The sequence below is a fragment of the Mustelus asterias genome, chromosome 13, assembly GCF_964213995.1.
Source record: "Mustelus asterias chromosome 13, sMusAst1.hap1.1, whole genome shotgun sequence".
NCBI lineage: Eukaryota > Metazoa > Chordata > Chondrichthyes > Carcharhiniformes > Triakidae > Mustelus > Mustelus asterias.
The window spans coordinates 49,789,131-49,812,715 of NC_135813.1; the positions used below are offsets into that span (position 1 = coordinate 49,789,131).

The 23,585-nt window shown below is 45.7% G+C and overlaps 1 protein-coding gene across 4 annotated transcripts in view; it reads right to left on the reverse strand.

The window, feature by feature from the left end:
- fbxw5 (F-box and WD repeat domain containing 5) overlaps positions 1–23,585 on the reverse strand; it is a 296,735-nt gene that overhangs the window by 55,877 nt on the left and 217,273 nt on the right. For all 4 annotated transcript variants that reach the window (XM_078226724.1, XM_078226726.1, XM_078226725.1 and 1 more), the window contains exons 7-8: positions 13,867–14,014; positions 13,373–13,585 (exon numbers count right to left, since the gene is read on the reverse strand). In XM_078226724.1, the coding sequence (XP_078082850.1) occupies positions 13,373–13,585; positions 13,867–14,014 (361 nt within the window). The remainder of the gene's footprint in view (positions 1–13,372; positions 13,586–13,866; positions 14,015–23,585) is intronic.

The following is a 23,585-nucleotide window of genomic DNA, read 5'->3' on the forward strand; positions in this document are numbered from 1 at the left end:
AGTGAAGGAGGTTATCTCCAATTGCAACGGGATCTTGATCAAATTGGGCCAGTGGGCTGACGAATGGCAGATGGAGTTTAATTTAGATAAATGCGAGGTGATGCATTTTAATAGATTGAACCAGGGCAGGACTTACTCAGTTAATGATAGGGCGTTGGGAAGAGTTACAGAACAAAGAGATCGAAGGGTACATGTTCATAGCTCCTTGAAAGTGGGGTCACAGGTGGACAGAGTGGTGAAGAAGGCATTCAGCATGCTTGGTTTCATCGGTCAGAACATTGAATACAGGAGTTGGGACGTCTTGTTGAAGCTGTACTTGGAATACTGTGTACAGTTCTGGTCACCCTATTATAGAAAGAATATTATTAAACTAGAAAGAGTGCAGAAAAGATTTACTCGGATGCTACCGGGACTTGATGGTTTGAGTTATCAGGAGAGGCTGGATAGACTGGGACTTTTTTCTCTGGAGCATAGAAGGCTGAGGGGTGATCTTATCGAGGTCTATAAAATAATGAGGGGCACAGATCAGCTAGGTAGTCAAATATCTTTTCCCAAAGGTAGGGGAGTCTAAAACTAGAGGACATAGGTTTAAGGTGAGAGTGGAGAGATACAAAAGTAAGCAGAAGGGCAATTTTGTCACACAGAGGGTGCTGAATGTCTGGAACAAGCTGCCAGAGGTAGTAGTAGAGGCGGGTAGAATTTTGTCTTTTCAAAAGCATTTAGACAGTTACATGGGTAAGATGGGTATAGAGGGATATGGGCCAAATGCGGGCAATTGGGACTAGCTTCGGGGTTTAAAAAAAACATGGCCAAATTGGGCCGAAGGGCTTGTTTCCATGCTGTAAACCTCTATGACCTATACACCCAGATCTCTTCGCCTATCAATACTCTTAAGGGTTCTGCCATTTACTGTATATTTCCTATCTGTATTAGACCTTCCAAAATGCATTAATTCACATTTGTCCAGATTAAACTCCATCTGCCATCTCTCCGCCCAAGTCTCCAACCGACCTATGTCCTGCTGTATCCTCTGACAGTCCTCATCACTATCCGCAAATCCACCTACCTCTGTGTCATCCACAAACTTACTAATCAAACCAGTTACATTTGCCTCCAAATCATTTATATATATTACAAACAGCAAAGGTCCCAGCACTGATCCCTGAGGAACGCCACTTGTCACAGCCCTCCATTCAGAAACACACCCTTCCACTGCTACCCTAAAAGTTAGTGAGACATAGCCTCCCCTTCACAAAACCATGTTGCCTCTCGCTAATACATCCACTTATTTCCAAGCGGGAGCAAATCCTTTCTCGAAGAATCCTCTCCAATAATTTCCCCACCACTGACATAAGGCTCACCAGCCCGTAATTACCTGGATTATTCTTGCTACCCTTCTTAAACAAAGGAACAATATTGGCTATTCTCCAATCCTCTGGACCTCCCCTTGTAGCCTGTCATCTGCAAATTTGGAAAATTTTGCAAAAGGAAACATCCTTTTCAAGTTTACCTTGTCGAGACCATTCGGGATCTTCCATACTTCAATTAAGTCACCCCCTCATTCTTCTAATCAAGCCCACTTTGTCCAACCTTTCCCTCACAAGACAGGTATCAATCTAGTAAATTTCCTCTGAACCGCCTCCAATGCATTTACATCCTTCCTTAAATAAGACCAAAACTGCACACAATATCTGAGATGTGATCTCACCAATGCCCTATATAACTGAAGCACAACATCTTTACTTTTATGTTCAATTCCTCTTGTATAGAAGGACAGCATTCCATTAACATCCTTAATGACATGTTGCAGTTAGAAATAGAGAAAAACTACAGCACAATACAGGCCCTTCAGCCCACAAAGTTGGGCCGAGCATGTCCCTACCGTAGTGATTGCTAGGCTTACCTATAACCCTCTATCTTACTAAGTTCCATGTACTTATCTAAAAGTCTCTTAAAAGACCCTATCGAATCCACCTCCACCACCGTTGCTGGCAGCCCATTCCACGCACCCACCACCCTCTGAGTGAAAAACCTACCCCTGACATCTCCTCTGTACCTACTCCCCAGCACCTTAAACCTGTGTCCTCTTGTGGCAACCATTTCAGCCCTGGGAAAAAACCTCTGACTGTCCACTCGATCAATACCTCTCAACATCTTATACACCTCTATCAGGTCACCCCTCATCCTTCGTCTCTCCAAGGAGAAAAGACCGAGCTCACTCAACCTATCCTCATAAGGCATGCTCCCCAACCCAGGCAACATCCTTGTAAATCTCCTCTGCACCCTTTCTATGGCTTCCACATCCTTCCTGTAATGAGGTGACCAGAACTGAGCACAGTACTCCAAGTGTGGTCTGACCAGGGCCTGATATAGCTGCATCATTATCTCACGACTCCTAAACTCAATTCCTCGATTGATGAAGGCCAGTACACCATACGCCTTCTTAACCACAGCCTCAACCTGCACAGTTGCTTTGAGCATCCTATGAACTCGGACCCCAAGATCCTTCTGATCTTCCACACTGCCAAGAGTCCTACCATTAATATTATATTCCGCGATCCTATTTGACCTGCCAAAATGAACTACCTCACACTTATCTGGGTTGAACTCCATCTGCCACTTCTCCGCCCAGTCTTGCATCCTATCAATGTCTCGCTGCAACTTCTGACATCCCTCCACACTATCCACAACACCTCCAACCTTTGTGTCATCAGCAAACTTACCAACCCATCCCTCCACTTCCTCATCCAGGTCATTTATAAAAATCACAATGAGTAAGGGTCCCAGAACAGATCCCTGGGGCACTCCACTGGTGACCGACCTCCATGCAGAATATGACCCATCTATAACCACTCTTTGCCTTCTGTGGGCAAGCCAGTTCTGGATCCACAAAGCAATGTCCCCTTGGATCCCATGCCCCCTCACTTTCTCAATAAGCCTTGCATGGGGCACCTTATCAAATGCCTTGCTGAAGTCCATATATACTACATCTACTGCTCTTCCTTCATCAATGTGTTGAGTCACATCCTCAAAAAATTCAATCAGGCTCGTAAGGCATGATCTGCCTTTGACAAAGCCATGCTGACTATTCTTAATCATATTATACCTCTCCAAATGTTCATAAATCCTGCCCCTCAGGATCTTCTCCATCAACTTACCAACCACTGAGGTTAGACTCACTGGCCTATAATTTCCAGGGCTATCTCTACTCCCTTTCTTGAATAAAGGAACAACATCCGCAATCCTCCAATCCTCCGGAACGTCTCCCGTCTCCATTGATGATGCAAAGATCATCGCCAGAGGCTCAGCAATCTCCTCCCTCGCTTCCCATAGTAGCCTGGGGTACATCTCATCCGGTCCCGGCGACTTATCTAACTTGATGCTTTTCAAAAGCTCCAACAGATCCTCTTTCTTGATATCTACATGCTCAAGCTTTTCAGTCCATTGCAAGTCTGCACTACAACCACCAAGATCCTTTTCCAGAGTGAATACTAAAGTAAAGTATTCATTAAGTACCTCTGCTATTTCTTCCGGTTCCATACAAACTTTCCCACCGTCACACTTGATAGATCCTATTCTTTCACGTCTTATCCTCTTGCTCTTCACATACTTGTCGAATGCCTTGGGGTTTTCCTTAATCCTGCCTGCCAAGGCCTTCTCATGACCCCTTCTGGCTCTCCTAATTTCCTTCTTAAGATCCTTCCTATTAGCCGTGTACTCTTCTTGATCTCTAACATCACCGAGCTCCCTGAACCTCTTGTAAGCTTTTCTTTTCTTCTTGACTAGATTCATTACAGCCTTTGTACACCACGGTTCCTGTAACCTACCATAACTTCCCTGTCTCATTGGAATGTTGCTGTGCAGAATTCCAGACAAATATTCCCTGAAAATTTGCCACATTTCTTCCATGCATTTCCCTGAGAAAACCTCTTTCCAATTTAAGCCTCCAATTTCCTGCCTGATAGCCTCATAATTCCCCTTACTCCAATTAAACACTTTTCTAACTTGTCTGATCCTATCTCTCTCCAATGCTATTGTAAAGGAGATAGAATTATGATCACTATCTCCAAAATGCTCTCCCACTGAGAGATCTGACACCTGACCAGGTTCATTTCCCAATACCAAATCAAGTACAGCCTCTCCTCTTGTAGGCTTATCCACATACTGTGTCAGGAAGCCCTCCTGAACACACCTAACAAACTCCTCCCCATCTAAACCCCTTACCCTAGGGATATTCCAATCGATATTTGAGAAATAAAAATCTCCCATCGCGACAACTCTGTTATTATTACACCTTTCCAGGATCTGTTTCCCTATCTGCTCCTCAACATCCCTGTTACTATTGGGTGGCCTATAGAAAACACCCAGTAAAGTTATTGACCCCTTCCTGTTCCTAACCTCCACCCACAGAGACTCCGTAGACAATCCCTCCATGGTGTCCATCTTTTCTGCAGCCGTGACACTATCTCTGATCAACAGCGCCACTCCCCCACCTCTTTTGTCTCCCTCCCTGTCCCTTCTGAAACATCTGAAACCCGGCACTTGAAGTAACCAGTCCTGTCCCTGAGTCATCCAAGTCTCTGTAATGGCCACCACATCATATTTCCAAGCAGTGATCCATGCTCTAAGCTCATCCACTTTGTTCACAACACTCCTTGCGTTAAAATAGACACATCTCAAACCTTCGGTCTGAGCGTTCCCTTCTCTATCACCTGCCTATCCTCCCTCTCACACTGTCGGCAAGCTTTCTCTATTTGTGAGCTAACCTCCTCTCTCCCAGTCACTTCAATTTGATTCCCACCCCCCCAACCAGACTAGTTTAAACTCTCCCCAGTAGCCTTAGCAAACCTCCCCGCCAGGATATTGGTCCCCCTGGGATTCAAGTGCAACCGTCCTTATTGTACAGGTCACACCTGCCCCAAAAGAGGTCCCAATGATCCAGAAACCTGAATCCCTGCCCCCTGCTCCAATCCCTCAGCCACGCATTTATCCTCCATAGAACATAGAACATAGAACATTGAACATTACAACACAGTACAGGCCCTTCAGCCCTCGATGTTGCGCCGACCAGTGAAACCAATCTAAAGCCCATCTAACCTACACTATTCCAATATCATCCATATGTTTATCCAATAACCATTTGAATGCTCTTAATGTTGGCGAGTCCACTACTGCTGCAGGCAGGGCATTCCACGCCCTTACTACTCTCTGAGTAAAGAACCTACCTCTAACATCTGTCCTATATCTTTCACCCCTCAATTTAAAGCTATGTCCCCTCGTGCTAGCCATCACCATCCGAGGAAAAAGGCTCTCACTATCCACCCTATCTAATCCTCTGATCATCTTGTATGCCTCTATTAAGTCACCTCTTAACCTTCTTCTCTCTAATGAAAACAAGCCCCTCAGCCTTTCCTCATACGATTTTCCCACCATACCAGGCAACATCCTGGTAAATCTCCTCTGCACCCTTTCCAACACTTCCACATCTTTCCTATAATATGGCGACCAGAACTGTACGCAATACTCCAAATGCGGCCGCACCAGAGTTTTGTACAGTTGCAGCATGACCTCCTGGCTCCGAAACTCAATCCCTCTACCAATAAAAGCTAACATAGAACATAGAACAGTACAGCACGGAACAGGCCCTTCAGCCCACGATGTTGTGCCGAGCTTTATCTGAACACACCGTATGCCTTCTTAACAACCCTATCAACCTGGGTGCCAACTTTCAGGGATCTATGCACATGGACACCCAGATCGCTCTATTCATCCACACTACCAAGTATCTTACCATTAGCCCAGTACTCTGTATTCCTGTTACTCCTTCCAAAGTGAATCACCTCACACTTTTCCGCATTAAACTCCATTTGCCACCTCTCTGCCCAGCTCTGCAGCTTATCTATGTCCCTCTGCAACCTGCCACTTCCCTCCGCACTGTCTACAACTCCACCGACTTTAGTATCATCTGCAAATTTACTAATCCATCCTTCCACGCCCTCAGCCAGGTCATTAATAAAAATGACAAACAGCAATGGCGCCAAAACAGATCCTTGCGGTACACCACTCATAACTGAACTCCAGGATGAATATTTCCCATCAACCACCACCCTCTGTTTTCTTACAGCTAGCCAATTCCTGATCCAAACCACTAAATCACCCTCAATCCCATCTGTCTGTATTTTCTGCAAAAGCTTACCATGGGGAACCTTATCAAACGCTTTGCTGAAATCCATATACACCACATCAACCGCTTTACCCTCATCCACCTCTTTGGTCACCTTCTCAAAGAACTCAATAAGGTTTGTGAGGCACGACCTACCCTTCACAAAACCGTGCCGACTATCCCTAATCAAATTATTCCTTTCTTGGTGATTATAAATCCTATCTCTTATAATCCTTTCCAATACTTTGCCCACAACAGAAATAAGGCTCACCGGTCTATAATTACCAGGGTTGTCCCTACTCCCCTTCTTGAACAAGGGGACAACATTTGCTATCCTCCGGTCTTCTGGCACTGTTCCTGTAGACAATGACGACACAAAGATCAAAGCCAAAGGCTCTGCAATCTGCTCTCTAGCCTCCCAGAGAATCCTAGGATAAATCCCATCCGGCCCAGGGGACTTATCTATTTTTACCCTTTCCAGAATTGCTAACACCTCCTCCTTATGAACATCAATCCCATCCAGTCCAACAGCCTGCATCTCAGTACTCCCCTCGACAACACTGTCCCTCTCCAGTGTGAATACCGATGAAAAATATTCATTTAGTGCTTCTCCTATCTCTTCAGACTCCACGCACAACGTCCCACTACTGTCCTTGACTGGCCCTAATCTTACCCTCGTCATTCTTTTACTCCTGACATACCTGTAGAAAGCTTTAGGATTTTCCTTGATCCTACCTGCCAAAGACTTCTCATGTCCCCTCCTGGCTCTTCTTAACTCTTTCTTTAGGTCCTTCCTGGCTAACTTGTAACTCTCAAGTGCCCTAACTGAGCCTTCACGTCTCATCTTAACATAAGTCTCCTTCTTCCTCTTCACAAGAGATTCAACCTCCTTCGTAAACCACGGTTCCCTCACACGTCTGCTTCCTCCCTGCCTGACAGGTCATTCCACCTCATTCCATTCCTACTCTCACCGTTGCGTGGCACAGGCAGCAATCCCGAGATTACTACCTTTGCTGTCCTTCTTCTCAACTCCCTATATTCTCCTTTCAGGACCTCTTCCCTTTTCCTACCTATGTCATTGGTACCAATATGTACCACGACCTGTGGCTCTTCTCCCTCCCACTTCAGGATATCTTGGACGCGATCAGAAACATCCCGGATCCTGGCACCAGGGAGGCAAACTACCATCCGACTTTCTTGTCTGTGTCCACAGAATCGCCTATCCGACCCCCTCACTATAGTCCCCTGTCACTACTGCCTTCCTCCTCCTTTCCCTACCCTTCTGAGCTACAGGGCCGGACTCTGTGCCAGAGGCACAGCCACTGTTGCTTCCCCCAGGTAGGCTGTCCCCCCCAACAGCACTCAAACAGGAGTACTTATTGTTAAGGGGCACAGCCACTGGGGTATTCTCTAATACTTGACCTTTCCCCTTCCCCTTCCTAACCGTGACCCACTTGTCTGCCTCTCGTGGCCCCGGTGTGACCACCTGCCTCTAACTCCTCTCTATCACCTCCTCATTCTCCCTAACCAGACGAAGGTCATCAAGCTGCAGCTCCAGTTCCCCAACGTGGTCCCTTAGGAGCTGCAGCTCGACGCACCTGGCGCAGTTATGGACATCCGGGAGGCTAGGAGACTCCAGGGCCTCCCACATCCGACACCGAGAACAACAAACTGGCCTCACACTCATAATTCCCCCTTTCTTCAAATAACACAGGAAACAACTAAGAACTAAACCTACCCTGCCTCGTCCGTTTCCGCCTAAGCGTGCTAACTTCTAGTGACTCATGCACGAGAACACCCATGTCCCTCTGTACCTCAGAATTCTGTAGCTACTCTCAACACTCTGCTTTTTATACTTCCTGCCAAAGTGAACCATTTACACTTTCCCACATTATACTCCATCTGCCAGATTTATGCCCACTCATTTCACCAAAATATATCCATCTGCAGCCTCCTTATGTCGTCTTCACAACATACTTTCCTCCCTATCTTTTGTGAACTGTAAAGACAGCAACTATGCCTTTCCTTCGCTCCCTCTCATCTAAGTCATTGTTGTAAATTATAAAAATTAAGGCCCCAGCACGGAACCCCACCGGAATTCACTGAGTACATCCTGCCAATCAGACAAAGACCCATTTATGTATTCTCTCTGTTTTCTGCCAACCAGCTAATCTTCGATCCAGGTGAACATATTGTCCCTGACACCATGAGCTTTTATTTCCTGCAATAACCTTTGATGTGGCACCTTGTAATGGAGATCCTCTCTAACGGGTCAACACCTCCCTCTGAGACACTCCCAGTCAACAATTCCCTCTCCTTTGTGAATACCGATACAAAGTATTCATTTAGGATCTCCCCTATTCCCTTGGGTTCTCAGCATAATTCCCCTCCTTTGTCCCTGAGAGGACTGACTTTTTCCCTGACAACTCTTTTGTTCCTAACATATGAATAAAATGCCTTAGGATTCTCCTTAATCCTATCTGCCAAGAACATTTCGTGACCTCTTTTTGCCCTTCTGACTCCCAGTTTGAGTTCTTTCCTACTCTCTCTGTATTCCTCCAGAGCGCCATCTGTTTTCAGTTGCGTGGACCTAACAAAGAACAAAGAACAATACAGCACAGGAACAGGCCCTTCGGCCCTCCAAGCCCGTGCCGTTCCCTGGTCCAAACTAGACCATTCTTTTGTATCCCTCCATTCCCACTCCGTTCATATGGCTGTCTAGACAAGTCTTAAACGTTCCCAGTGTGTCCGCCTCCACCACCTTGCCTGGCAGCGCATTCCAGGTCCCCACCACCCTCTGTGTAAAATATGTCCTTCTGATATCTGTGTTAAACCTCCCCGCCTTCACCTTGAACCTATGACCCCTCGTGAACGTCACCGACCTGGGGAAAAGCTTCCCACCGTTCACCCTATCTATGCCTTTCATAATTTTATACACCTCTATTAAGTCTCCCCTCATCCTCCGTCTTTCCAGGGAGAACAACCCCAGTTTACCCAATCATTCCTCATAGCTAAGCCCCTCCATACCAGGCAACATCCTGGTAAACCTCCTCTGTACTCTCTCCAAAGCCTCCACGTCCTTCTGGTAGTGTGGCGACCAGAACTGGACGCAGTGTTCCAAATGCGGCCGAACCAACGTTCTATACATCTGCAACATCAGACCCCAACTTTTATACTCTATGCCCAGTCCTATAAAGGCAAGCATGCCATATGCCTTCTTCACCACCTTCTCCACCTGTGACGTCACCTTCAAGGATCTGTGGACTTGCACACCCAGGTCCCTCTGCGTATCTACACCCTTTATGGTTCTGCCATTCATCGTATAGCTCCTCCCTACATTATTTCTACCAAAATGCATCACTTCGCATTTATCAGGATTGAACTCCATCTGCCATTTCTTTGCCCAAATTTCCAGCCTATCTATATCCTTCTGTAGCTTCTGACAATGCTCCTCACTATCTGCAAGTCCTGCCAATTTTGTGTCGTCCGCAAACTTACTGATCACCCTAGTTACACCTTCTTCCAGATCGTTTATATAAATCACAAACAGCAGAGGTCCCAATACAGAGCCCTGCGGAACACCACTAGTCACAGGCCTCCAGCCGGAAAAAGACCCTTCCACTACCACCCTCTGTCTTCTGTGACCAAGCCAGTTCTCCACCCATCTAGCCACCTCCCCCTTTATCCCATGAGATCCAACCTTTTTCACCAGCCTACCATGAGGGACTTTGTCAAACGCTTTACTAAAGTCCATATAGACGACATCCACGGCCCTTCCCTCGTCAACCATTTTGGTCACTTCTTCAAAAAACTCCACCAGGTTAGTGAGGCATGACCTCCCTCTCACAAAACCATGCTGACTATCGTTAATGAGTTTATTCCTTTCTAAATGCGCATACATCCTATCTCTAAGAATCTTCTCCAACAACTTCCCTACCACGGACGTCAAGCTCACCGGCCTATAATTACCCGGGTTATCCTTCCTACCCTTCTTAAATAACGGGACCACATTAGCTATCCTCCAATCCTCTGGGACCTCACCTGCGTCCAGTGACGAGACAAAGATTTGCGTCAGAGGCCCAGCGATTTCATCTCTCGTCTCCCTGAGCAGCCTTGGATAGATTCCATCAGGCCCTGGGGATTTGTCAGTCTTTATATTCTCTAACAAACCTAACACTTCCTCCCTTGTAATGGAGATTTTCTCCAACGGTTCAACACTCCCTTCCGAGACACTCCCAGTCAACACATCCCTCTCCTTTGTGAATACCGACGCAAAGTATTCATTTAGGATCTCCCCTACTTCTTTCGGCTCCAAGCATAATTCCCCACTTTTGTCCCCGAGAGATCCGATTTTTTCCCTGACAACCCTTTTGTTCCTAACGTATGAATAAAATGCCTTGGAATTCTCCTTAATCCTGTCTGCCAAGGACATTTCGTGACCCCTTTTTGCCCTTCTAATTCCCCGTTTGAGTTCTTTCCTACTTTCTTTGTACTCCTTCAGAGCTTCCTCCGTTTTTAGCTGCCTGGACCTAACATACGCCTCTCTTTTCTTTTTGACCAGTCCCTCAATTTCCCTGGTTATCCACGGTTCTCGAATCCTACCCTTCCTATCCTTCTTTTTTACAGGCACATGCCTGTCCTGTAGCCCTAACAACTGTTCCTTAAAAGACTCCCACGTGCCAGATGTGGACTTACCCTCAAACAGCCTCTACCAATCAAGAGCTGCCAATTTCTGCCTAATCCCACTAAAGTTAGCCTTCCCCCAATCCAACACCTTACCCTTGGGACACCACTCATCCTTTTCCATCACTTTCCGAAAGCTAACAGAACTGTGGTCACTATTTGCCACAGGTTCCCCTACCGAAACTTTGAAGACCTGACCGGGCTCATTCCCCAGTACTAGGTCCAGTATAGCCCCCTCTCTAGTCGGGCTATCTACATATTGTTCCAAAGAACCCTCCTGTACGCATTTTACAAATTCCTCCCCATTCAGAGTCCCAGCTCTCAGCGATTTCCAGTCTATACCAGGGAAATTGAAGTCTCCTACTACAACAACCCTATTTTTCCTGCACCTATCCAGTATCTCCTGACATATCTGTTCTTCCACTTCCCTTGGGCTGTTGGGGGGCCTGTAGTGTACTCCCAACATAGTGACTGCGCTCTTCCTGTTTCTAAGCTCCACCCAGAGTGACTCGTTACACGACCCGTCTGAATTGTCCTCCCTCTGCACCGCTGTAATATGCTCTCCAACTAATACTGCTACTCCCCCACCTCTTTTGGCCCCTCCTCTGTCTCGCCTAAAACACTTGTACCCCGGAATATTCAGCAGCCAGTCCTGTCCCTCTTTCAACCAAGTCTCTGTCACCACAACCACATCCAAATTCCTCGTGAGCATTAAGGCCCTAAGTTCGTCTGTCTTACCTGCTACGCTCCTTGCATTGAAGTATAAGCACTCCAGACCTCCAGGCCCAGTGAGGTCATCCTCCCCCAGAGTGCTCTTCTTCTTTACCAGCCTTGTCCCAGCCCCAAGCTCGTCCCCAGCCTCTACACTTGTAGACCTAATATTTTGATCCCCACCCCCCCGCCATACTAGTTTAAACCCCCCCGAACTGCACTAGCAAAACTCCCAGCCAGGATATTCGTGCCCTCCCAACTTAGTTGTGACCCGTCCTTCTTGTACAGGTGCCATCCTCTCCTGAAACCAGGATAGAACCATAGAAAATTACAGCTCAGAAACAGGCCTTTTGGCCCTTCTTGTCTGTGCCGAACCATTTTTTGCCTAGTCCCACTGACCTGCACTTGGACCATATCCCTCCACAACCCTCTCATCCATGAACCCGTCCAAGTTTTTCTTAAATGTTAAAAGTGACCCCGCATTTACCACTTTATCCGGCAGCTCATTCCACACTCCCACCACTCTCTGCGTGAAGAAGCCCCCCCAATATTCCCTTTAAACTTTTCTCCTTTCACCCTTAACCCATGCCCTCTGGTTTTTTTCTCCCCTAGCCTCAGCGGAAAAAGCCTGCTTGCATTCACTCTTTCTATACCCATCAAAATCTTATACACCTCTATCAAATCTCCCCTCAATCTTCTACGCTCCAGGGAATAAAGTCCCAACCTATTCAATCTCTCTCTGTAACTCAGCTTCTCAAGTCCCGGCAACATCCTTGTGAACCTTCTCTGCACTCTTTCAACCTTATTTACATCCTTCCTGTAACTAGGTGACCAAAACTGTACACAATACTCCAACTTCGGCCTCACCAATGCCTTATATAACCTTACCATAACACTCCAACTTTTATACTCGATACTCCGATTTATAAAGGCCAATGTACCAAAGGCACTCTTTACGACCCTATCCACCTGTGACGTCACTTTTAGGGAACTTTGTACCTGTATTCCCAGATCCCTCTGTTCAACTGCACTCTTCAGAGTCCTACCATTTACCCTGTACGTTCGGGTAGATGTCAGTGTTGGAACTGGAACAGTTTGGCTTGGGCTGTGGCTAGTTTCAGTCTTCAGTACCTCAGAACGATGTCAAGACCCATAGCTTTCGCTGTATCCAGTGTGCACAGTTGTTTCTTGATATCATAGTGGGTGAATTGAATTGGCTGAAGACTGACACTGTGATGTTGTGGTGCTCGGGAAGAAGTTAGGATCATTCACAATGTTGGTTCCCTCAATTTCTTTCTGAGGCAAAATTGGGCAAGAGCTGTCAGTTCCTGCTGTCTGTATTATGATGCAACTACTTACATGGGACAAATTAGCCCTCGATAATTTCACCATGAGCAGGAAAGTAATTCTTTCAGCCAGTCTAGGTGAATGTATAGGGCTAAAAGTGCCGTTGCTATTGAGTCAGTGACCAGTGATTGCTCCTGGAGTTATAAGAGAGGGAGGTGGATCCTTCCTGGGAACTCTCACTACCGATAAGACCACAGCATAAAATGCAGGAGCAGAAGTAGGCCATTTGGCCCATCGAATCTGCTCTGCCACTCAATGACTGATCTGATACGATAATCTCCAACTGCGCTTTCCTGCCTTATCCCCATAAGGCTGGTTCCCTTACTGATCAAAAATCTGTCTGTTTCTGTCTTGAACATACCTGAGTATATAGCATCCCCTCCTGAAGAGCAGCTGGTGTGATACAGGAAAGCAGGCAGCACCTGGGATGAGGGAGTCAAAAGGGGGGAAAAGATCACAGCAGTTTACCTGGCAACATAATCCCTGCTGACATCCAGGAAGATGAAGAAGCACTCATCATTGGGAGTATAGGCTGTGTGTGCCCTCAGAGTCTGAGTGACTTCCTGCATTGTTTTCAAGTCAAACACATGGATATCAATCTCTTCAGCGATGGGTGGAGGGTTCATGGGGTCAGCGATGACACAGCCCTTGGGCCACGCCCGACTGTTTACGTATAAATACCTGAGAGCAGAGAAGTGGAGTATCAGAACCAGGATAAACTTTGTAGATACAGGAGCAGCTGTCTAAACTGGGACCCTCTGCTTGGTGTCTCCGAGATACTGATGGACTTGACAGACTGTGTCTTTGCAATGTTGCAATTCTCTTTAAAACCACTAGAAGAATGAGAAAACTAATAATCCAGTTTAAAATCCTAGTGTTTTAAGAAGCACAAACTGTAGGGGATTAATATAGCCTAGAGTCTTTCAAAGTATTTGACAGAATGGAAAGGGAGAAGGACTGACCTGTGGTCTGGCGACAGCCCCATGCCTATGATGTGGCCATGGACATCAATCGTGTAGTCCAAAGCATCAAAGAACTCACTGGAGCTTCGTTCTTCCCCCAATACTGGTCCTGATGTTGTCATATGATGAGGCAGAATTTGTTTAATACCTGCAAATATAGAGAAGTCTATACAGTCCAGGACGAAAAATCACAATTCCTTAAATCGTTTCCTCTTAAACACCTGTTTAACCACCATCATGTCCCTGCTCCATCGCAGGTACAGGATTCATCAAATGTTCAACTAAACCAATCCAGAACCTGTCTTTTGCCTAGCATCTACCCAAACAACACAGACTTCTAAAATAACAACAAACAATGCAAACATGAAATAAGAACAGATCGTGCCGGGCGAGCAGAGTGGGTAAGTGAGAGGACAATTTGAGTGGGCCCCTGCTGATGAAGAGTTAAACCCGGATTTTAATACACAGTGAAATGATTTAAATGGTGGGTAACTACAATTAGGGGATGGTAAAAATGTAACTAGTTGTATGACTGCTTTAAGAGCTGGTCACGTGATTCCATGGCGACGTTGTGGGAGTGTTTCACAGGCTGCTGTTTTAGCTTTTACAGGCAACAGTTCTTCAATAAACCTGTTATGCGTTACTTTGAATCTACGTGTGCAAACCACATCTCTGTTTTGTTTAAAGTCTACAAGCCCGAACAGAGTTAGGACATTTCAAAAAGAAAATTGGCGACGAGTTGAGATTTTGTTTTGTCGAGAACATTGAGAAAAGATCCTAAGCTAAAGGAAAAAAACATTGTGGATCCTCACACTTTAAACATTAGAAAGCTGGGGAGAAGCAATTACAGGATTAAAGTCTGAAGTGCCAGGAAGACCAAGTAAGAAAAAGCTCTGTGGTTTTAAAACAGGGTTTTTTTTTCCAATCAGAGTAGGATGAGATTCCAGGCAGTATCTGGCATGTTTGTAAAGAAGGGATGCTCTGTTGTACAGCTGGGGCCATTTAAAAAAAAAAAATCAGGTCAACGGTCTCCAAGTCAAAAAGACAGTAAAATAAAATATATTGAGCAGTCTCGAGTTGCTGGTGCTGCAGGAGAAAGGACGGGTCAATTAGAATCCATGAGGCCTTTTAAAAAAGAAAATGAATCATGGAGTTCGTATGCAGAGCGTTTTCAGTACTTCCTACAAGTGAATAAAATTACAAAGGAGTTGCTGGTACCAGCTTTTCTCAGCACAATAAGATGTAAAACTTACCATTTTTTCCAGTGCTTGGTTCATCCAGCAAAGCCAGGAACCATAGCTAATGATGACTTGGCAAAGATCCTTGAAGAGCATGACTCTCCAAAGCCACAGATCCTCATGGAATGGTTCAGGTTCCACCAAAGGAATCAAATGGAAGGTGAATGCATTGCTCAGCTTGTGACAACATTAAAAAGTCTGGCACAACATTGTGAGTTGGTGAGTATTCTAATTTGTGGTCTCCAAAATGAGTTTATTCGCCTTTAAAGACAGCAGTAGAAATCGCAGTGTTGATGGAACTGGTTGCTAAAGAGGCTTCACAATTTGGTGGAGGAATGAAGATTCGCAAGTTGGGAATAGCCCGTAAGATGTTACAATAGCAACAAGCATGTCACAGATGTGCCAAAATGAGCCATTCATTGAGTGAATACTGGAGTAAGGATAATCAATGCAAGAATTGTGGTAAAATGGGTCACATTGCAAAAGCTTGTTGGGCTAGGTCAGCTTCCCCTGAAAAGAATATTCAGAAGAACCTGGCTACCTTCAAAAAGGACAATTCATATTCTACAAAAAGAATTTACAATATGGATGAAAAGAATTATGACTGTGAAGCAGAGAATGTCCAGAAATATGATGAAGAGTTCCAGCTGAAAGTCTTATCCATACAGGATGAATCACATATATTCTGGGTGATTCTGAACTTAAGTGGACAATCTATTAGAATGGAGGTTGATATTGGTGCTGCTATATCTTTAATTCCTGAGACTACGTACTAATAAAAGATGAAGTATCTTCCGTTAAAACCAGCTGCTGTGATTTTAAGGACATACATGGAAGAGATTGTGCCGTTAAAAGGTTACATCTTGGTTAACGTAGAGTTGAGTGGACAAACAGTGGAGCTGCCTCTCCATGTGTTCTGTGGTAATTTTCTAGTTCTATTTGGGGGATCGTGGTTGGAGAAGATAAAACTTAACTGGAGTGCTGTCAACAGACTGGTCGATGACAAAACAGACCCACAGCACCTTCTTAGCATGGCCAACTAGCCTGCACATCTTTGGACTGTGGGAGGAAACCAGAGCACCCGGAGGAAACCCATGCAGACACAGGGAGAAGGTGCAAACTCTGTATAGACAGTGACCCAGCCGGGAATCGAACCCGGGTCCTGGGACTGTGAGGCAGCAGTGCTAACCACTGTGCCGCCATGGCCTACTCTTGCTCCCAGTTTCTATGTTTGAGCATCCTCAATTTGAATAGTTCCACAACAGTGAAGAGCAATGAACTGTTGCTTTTTGGACTGGAGATAGGTTTAGAATGGCTTATCCCTGGGTTGATGTTATGAACTTTGCCCTTCCTGATATTTAGTAATGATTTAGATTTTCACATGGAAGTCCCCTCAGTCAGAGACCACGCTCCCAAGTATGTTAGCATTCATCAAGAAGAGGTGACTCTGCTGACTTGGGCATGTTCACAGGATGGAAGGGAGTCGCTAATAATTTTCTGAGGAGATAGTGGAAGCCTGAATACCAGCAGGATAGCAAAGCCTCAAAGATGCTGCAAGGTGGTGAGAAGACGCTAAACATTAATTTCCATCCCTGAGAGCATGGAGAAAGGTGATGTTTGATTTGATTTATTGTCACATGTATTAACATACAGTGAAAAGTATTGTTTCTTGTGCGCTATACAGACAAAACATAGCTTCACAGAGAAGGAAACGAGAGAGTGCAGAATGTAGTGTTACAGTCATAGCCAGGGGGTAGAGAAAGATCAACTCAATGCAAGGTAAGTCCATTCAAAAATCTGACAGCAGCAGGGAAGAAGCTGTTCTTGAGTCAGTTGGTACGTGACCTCAGACTTCTGTATCTTTTTCCCGAAGGAAGAAGGTGGAAGAGAGAATGTCCGGGGTGTGTGCGGCCCTTAATTATGCTGGCTGCTTTGCCGAGGCAGCAGGAATAGTAGACAGAGACGCCCCTTAAAAGTCACTATCGTATCTGCTTCCACTACCTGCCCCAGCAGTGAGTTCCAGGCACCCACCACTTGCCCCTGCATCTCTTTTAAACTTTGCCCCTCGCCCTTAAACCTATGCCCCCTAGTAATTGACTCTTCCACCCTGGGAAAAAGCTTCTGACTATCCATTCTGTCCATGCCTCTCATAATCTTGTAGATTTCTATCAGGTCACCTCTCAACCTCCATCATTCCAATGAGAACAAATCAAGTTTCTCCAACCTCTCCTCATACCTAATGCCCTCCATACCAGGCAACATCCTGGTAAATCTTTTCTGTACCCTCTCCAAAGCCTCCTTCTGGAAGTGTGGCGACCAGAATTGAACACTATATTCCAAGTGCGGCCTAACTAAGGTTCTATAAAGCTGCAAAGATGACTTGCCAGTTTTTAAACTCAATGCCCCGGCTGATGAAGGCAAGCATGCCGTATGAAACTAACTTCTCCACCTGCATTGCCACTTTCAGTGACCTGTGTCCCTGTACACCCAGATCCATTTGCCTATCAATACTCTTAAGGGTTGGAGGGCTGTGGCAAGTGAAATTTAATGTAGAGAATGAGAAATTATCCATTTTGGTCAGGAGGATGGAATTAGGCCAAATTAAATGGAAACTACAATTCCACCTGGGATCTGGAGCAGAGGGACCTGAACATTGTTACAAAATCCAGACATACCTCATCAGTAAGTAGGGGCTGGGAACTCCACATCCCAACAGGCCTCGGGAGTTTCACATATGCATGGACCGAGAGTAGGCGGCAGCACACGCACAATGTAGTGTTTTGGTCATTCTTCAAGCCAAGGGCAGACCCAATGCAAACGTACAAAACGAAAGTGACATGAAAACCTGGGTCATATGACCAACAGCGGAGCGCTATATTGAAGAAGAGTTTCAGGCAGGAGACAGGGAGAGGGGGCATTGAGAGGTCCCATTAAGGAGGGAGGAGCATAGAAAGATGCTCCAAACCAAAAGAGGGATGCAGCCCACAGACTTTAAGTGAAAAGGTCTTGGGAGAAGCCATGAAAATCTAAGAAGGCAGCAGAGGTTGCTGAGTCTGTGCTGGAGTCGAAGGTAACTCTTTGGAGAGATAGTATGCTGCTCAATGTGGCCAAAGAGCTGTGAGTTGGTGCTAGAGTGCAGACTCGGGAATCCAGGGAAACAGAGTCTCAGGAGATGAAATTAAACCCTGTGATGGGGGTTATCATTGAGGCGATCTGAGTTGGAAAGAATTGGAGAGAATCCAAGACCAGATCTTCAAATGTGAAGACTGGGATGCCTTGTGAGTGAGACAGAGTTTCAATGAGGTTGTGTACCTCGGTGTTTAGTGACGTTTGGGTGGGTTGCTGAGAAATCCATGGAATTTACCTTGGTCACATTTACCATTTAGAGTCATAGAATCATAGAACCCTACAGTGCAGAAAGAGGCCACTCGGCCCATCGAGTCTGCACCGATCATAATCCCACCCAGGCCCTATTCCCATTTCCCCACATATTTACCCTGCCAAACCCTCTGACACTAGGGTCAATTTAGCGTGGCCAATCAACCTAACCCACAAGTCTTTGGACTGTGGGAGGAAACCGGAGCACCCGGAGGAAACCCACGTAGACACAGGGAGAACGTGTAAATTTCACACATACAGTCACCTGAGGCCGGAATTGAACCCAGGTCCCTGGTGCTGTGAGGCAGCAGTGCTAACCACTGTGCCACCGTGCCGCCCATGCACAGTGCACTGTGCAATGTGATGCGTTTGAGCACAGTTTGTCTGTTAATTCACTTGTACCGCATATTAACCCTGAATGTTAGAGCATTAGGTAGATATTGCATGTTGTTTTTATCTTTTTGACCTTGCAATGTAAAGGTTATTTTTGTTTGTTTAAACCTGTGGAATCTTGTGGTTTTATTCTTTGAGCAAGTTTCTTAAATCTCAAACTTTGTCTACTTTAAACAAAAATTACTGGTCCTCAACTGGAAACATCGGGGGGTCTGCTCCAGGAACATAACCATGTATCTGTGCATAAATCATTGAAGGTGGCAGGGCAGGTTGCTGGACTGGTTAATAAAGCCTACAGGATCATGGACTTAATCAATACAGTATAGAGTGCAAAAACAAGGAGGTTACATTAAAAAATGTACTCAACACTGCTTTACCCTCAAATGGAATATTGTGACCAGTTCTGGGCTCCATGCTTCAGAAAGGATGTGAAGAGTGCAGAAGGTATTCATGAGATTGGTTCCATGGATGAAGAATGTAGACAGATTGGAGATGATGAGAGTGTTTCTCTTGTAGAGAAAGATGAGAAGAGATTTGAAATGTCTTCAATGTCATGAAGGGTCTGGACAGAGTTGAGAGAGGGAAACTGTTCCCATTGGTGGAAAGATCAAAAATCAGAGGACACAGATTAAAGGTAACTAGCAAAAGAAAAAACAAAAACTTGAGGAAACACATTTTTTACACAGCGAGTGGTTAGGATCTGTAATGTACTGTCTGGGAGTGTGGTGGAGACAGATTTACACAGCAACTGGTTAGAATCTGGAATGTACTGTCTGAAAGTGTGGTGGAGACAGATTCACAGATTAATTGGTTAGAATCGGGAATGTACTGTCTGAGCGGGTGGTGGGGACAGATTCACACAGTGAGTGGATTGGATCAGGAATATACTGTCTGAGAGAGTGGTGGAGACAGATTCACACAGCGAGTGGTTAGGATCAGGAATGTACTGTCTGAGAGTGTGGTGGAGACAGATTTACACAGCGAATGGTTAGGATCTGGAAATCACTGTCTGAGAGTGTGGTGCAGGTAGATTTCACAGCGAGCGGTTAGGATCTGGAATGCACTGTCTGAGAGTGTGGTGGAGACAGATTCACACAGTGAGTGATTAGGATCAGGAATGTACTGTCTGAGACTGTGGTGGAGATAGATTCACACAGTAAGTGGTTAGCATTTGGAATGTATTCCCTGGGTATGTGGTGGAGACAGATTCACACAGCGAGTGGTTAGGATCTTGAATGCACTGTCTGAGAGTATGGTGAAGACAGATTCACACATTGATTGGTTAGGATCTGGAATGCACAGTCTGACAGTGTAGTGGAGACAGATTCACACAGCGAGTGGTTAGGATCAGAACTATACTGTCTGAGAGAGTGGTGGAGACAGATTCATGATGTGGAGATGCTGGCGTTGGACTGGGGTAAACACAGTAAGAGTTTTAACAACACCAGGTTAAAGTCCAACAGGTTTATTTGGTAGCAAATGCCATTAGCCTTCGGAGCCCTGCTCCTTCGTCAGATGGAGTGGAAATCTGACGAAGGAGCAGGGCTCCGAAAGCTAATGGCATTTGCTACCAAATAAACCTGTTGGACTTTAACCTGGTGTTGTTAAAACTCTTAATGTGGAGTCAGATTCACACAGCGAGTGGTGAGGATCTGGAATGTACTGTCTGAGAGTGCAGTGGAGACAGATTCACAAATCGAGTGGTTAGGATCTGGAATGTACTGTCTGAGAGTGTGGCGGTGACGATTCACGCAGCGGGTTCTTAGGATCTGGAATGTACTGTCTGAGAGTGTGGTGGAGATAGATTCACACGATGAGTGGTTAGGATCTGAAATGTACTGTCTGGTAGTGTGGTGGAGACAGATACACACAGCAAGTGTTTAAGATCTGGAATGTACGGTCTCAAAGTGTGGTGGAGACAGATTCACGCATCAACTGGTCAGGGTCGGGAATGTACTGTCTGAGAGTGAGGTGGAGACAGATTCACACATTGATTGGTTAGGGTCTGGAATGTATTGTCTGAGAGTGTGGTGGAGACAGATTCACAAATCGAGTGGTTAGGATCAGGAATATACTGTCTGAGAGTGTGGAAGAGATAGATTCACATATTGATTGGTTGGGATCTGGAATGTACTGTCTGACAGAGTGGTGGAGACAGATTCACACAGCGAGTGGTTAGAATCTCGGATGCACTGTGAGAGAATGTGGTGCAGGCAGATTCACACTACGAGCGGTTAGGATCTGGAATGCACTGTCTGAGAGTGTGGTAGAGACAGATTCACACATCGAGTGGTTTGGATTGGGAATGTACGATCTGAGAGTGTGGTGGAGACAGATTCACATATTGATTGGTTTGGATCTGGAATGCACAGTCTGACAGTGTGGTGGAGACAGATTCACACTGCGAGTGGTTAGGATCAGAAATATACTGTCTGAGAGTGTGGTGGAGACAGATTCACACTGCGAGTGGTTAGGATCAGAAATATACTGTCTGAGAGTGTGGTGGAGACAGATTCACACAGCGAGTGGTTAGGATCAGGAATGTACTGTCTGAGAGTGTGGTGGAGATAAATTCACACACTAAGTGGTTAGGATCTGGAATGTACTCCCTGGGAGTGTGGTGGAGACAGATTCACACGATGAGTGGTTAGGATCTGGAATGTACTGTCTGACAGTGTGGTGGAGACAGATTCACACAGCGAGTGGTTAGGATTTGGAATGCACTGTCTGAGAGTGTGGTGAAGGCAGATTCACGTGGCGAGTGGTTAGGATCTCGGATGCAATGTCTGAGAGTGTGGTGGAGGCAGATTCACAGATTAATTGGTTAGGATCAGGAATGTATTGTTTGAGAGTGTGGTGGAGACATAGAACATAGAACATTACAGCGCAGAACAGGCCCTTCGGCCCACGATGTTGCACCGACCAGTTAAAAAAAAACTGTGACCCTCCAACCTAAACCAATATCTTTTCGTCCATGAACCTATCTACGGATCTCTTAAACGCCCCCAAACTAGGCGCATTTACTACTGATGCTGGCAGGGCATTCCAATCCCTCACCACCCTCTGGGTAAAGAACCTACCCCTGACATCGGTTCTATAACTACCCCCCCTCAATTTAAAGCCATGCCCCCTCGTGCTGGATTTCTCCATCAGAGGAAAAAGGCTATCACTATCCACCCTATCTAAACCTCTAATCATCTTATATGTTTCAATAAGATCCCCTCTTAGCCGCCGCCTTTCCAGCGAAAACAATCCCAAATCCCTCAGCCTCTCCTCATAGGATCTCCCCTCCATACCAGGCAACATCCTGGTAAACCTCCTCTGCACCCTCTCCAAAGCCTCCACATCCTTCCTGTAATGTGAGGACCAGAACTGCACACAGTACTCCAAGTGCGGCCGCACCAGAGTTGTGTACAGTTGCAACATAACGCTACGACTCCTAAATTCAATCCCCCTACCAATAAACGCCAAGACACCATATGCCTTCTTAACAACCTTATCTACTTGATTCCCAACTTTCAGGGATCTATGCACACATACACCTAGATCCCTCTGCTCCTCCACACTATTCAAAGTCCTCCCGTTAGCCCTATACTCAACACATCTGTTATTCCTACCAAAGTGAATTACCTCACACTTCTCCGCATTAAACTCCATCCGCCACCTCTCGGCCCAACTTTGCAACCTGTCTAAGTCTTCCTGCAAACTACGACACCCTTCCTCACTGTCTACCACACCACCGACTTTGGTGTCATCAGCAAATTTGCTAATCCACCCAACTATACCCTCATCCAGATCATTAATAAATATTACAAACAGCAGTGGCCCCAAAACAGATCCCTGAGGTACACCACTTGTAACCGCACTCCATGATGAATATTTACTATCAACCACCACCCTCTGTTTCCTATCCGCTAGCCAATTCCTGATCCAATTTCCTAGATCACCCCCAATCCCATACATCTGCATTTTCTGCAGAAGCCTACCATGGTGAACCTTATCAAACGCCTTACTAAAATCCATATATACCACGTCCACTGCCTTGCCCCCATCCACCTCCTTGGTCACTTTCTCAAAAAACTCAATAAGGTTAGTAAGGCACGACCTACCTGCCACAAAACCATGCTGACTATCACCTATCAATTCATTACTCTCCAAATAACTATAAATCCTATCCCTTATAATTTTTTCCAACATCTTGCCGACAACAGAAGTGAGACTCACCGGTCTATAATTCCCGGGGAAGTCTCTGTTCCCCTTCTTAAACAATGGGACAACATTCGCTAACCTCCAATCTTCTGGTACTATACCAGAGGCCAACGACGACCTGAAGATCAGAGTCAGAGGCTCTGCAATCACTTCTCTTGCCTCCCAGAGAATCCTTGGATAAATCCCATCCGGACCAGGGGATTTATCTATTTTCAGACCCTCCAGAATATCCTGCACATCCTCCTTATCAACTGTAATACTGTCTATTCTACTCCCCTGCAACCCAGTGTCCTCCTCAGCTATATTCATGTCCCCTTGCGTGAACACCGAAGAGAAATATTGGTTCAATGCTTCACCAATCTCCTCCGGTTCCACACATAACTTCCCTCTGCCATCTATAACTGGCCCTAAACTTGCCCTAACCAACCTTCTGTTCTTGACATACCTATAGAACGCCTTAGGATTCTCTTTAACCCTATCCGCCAAAGTCTTCTCATGTCC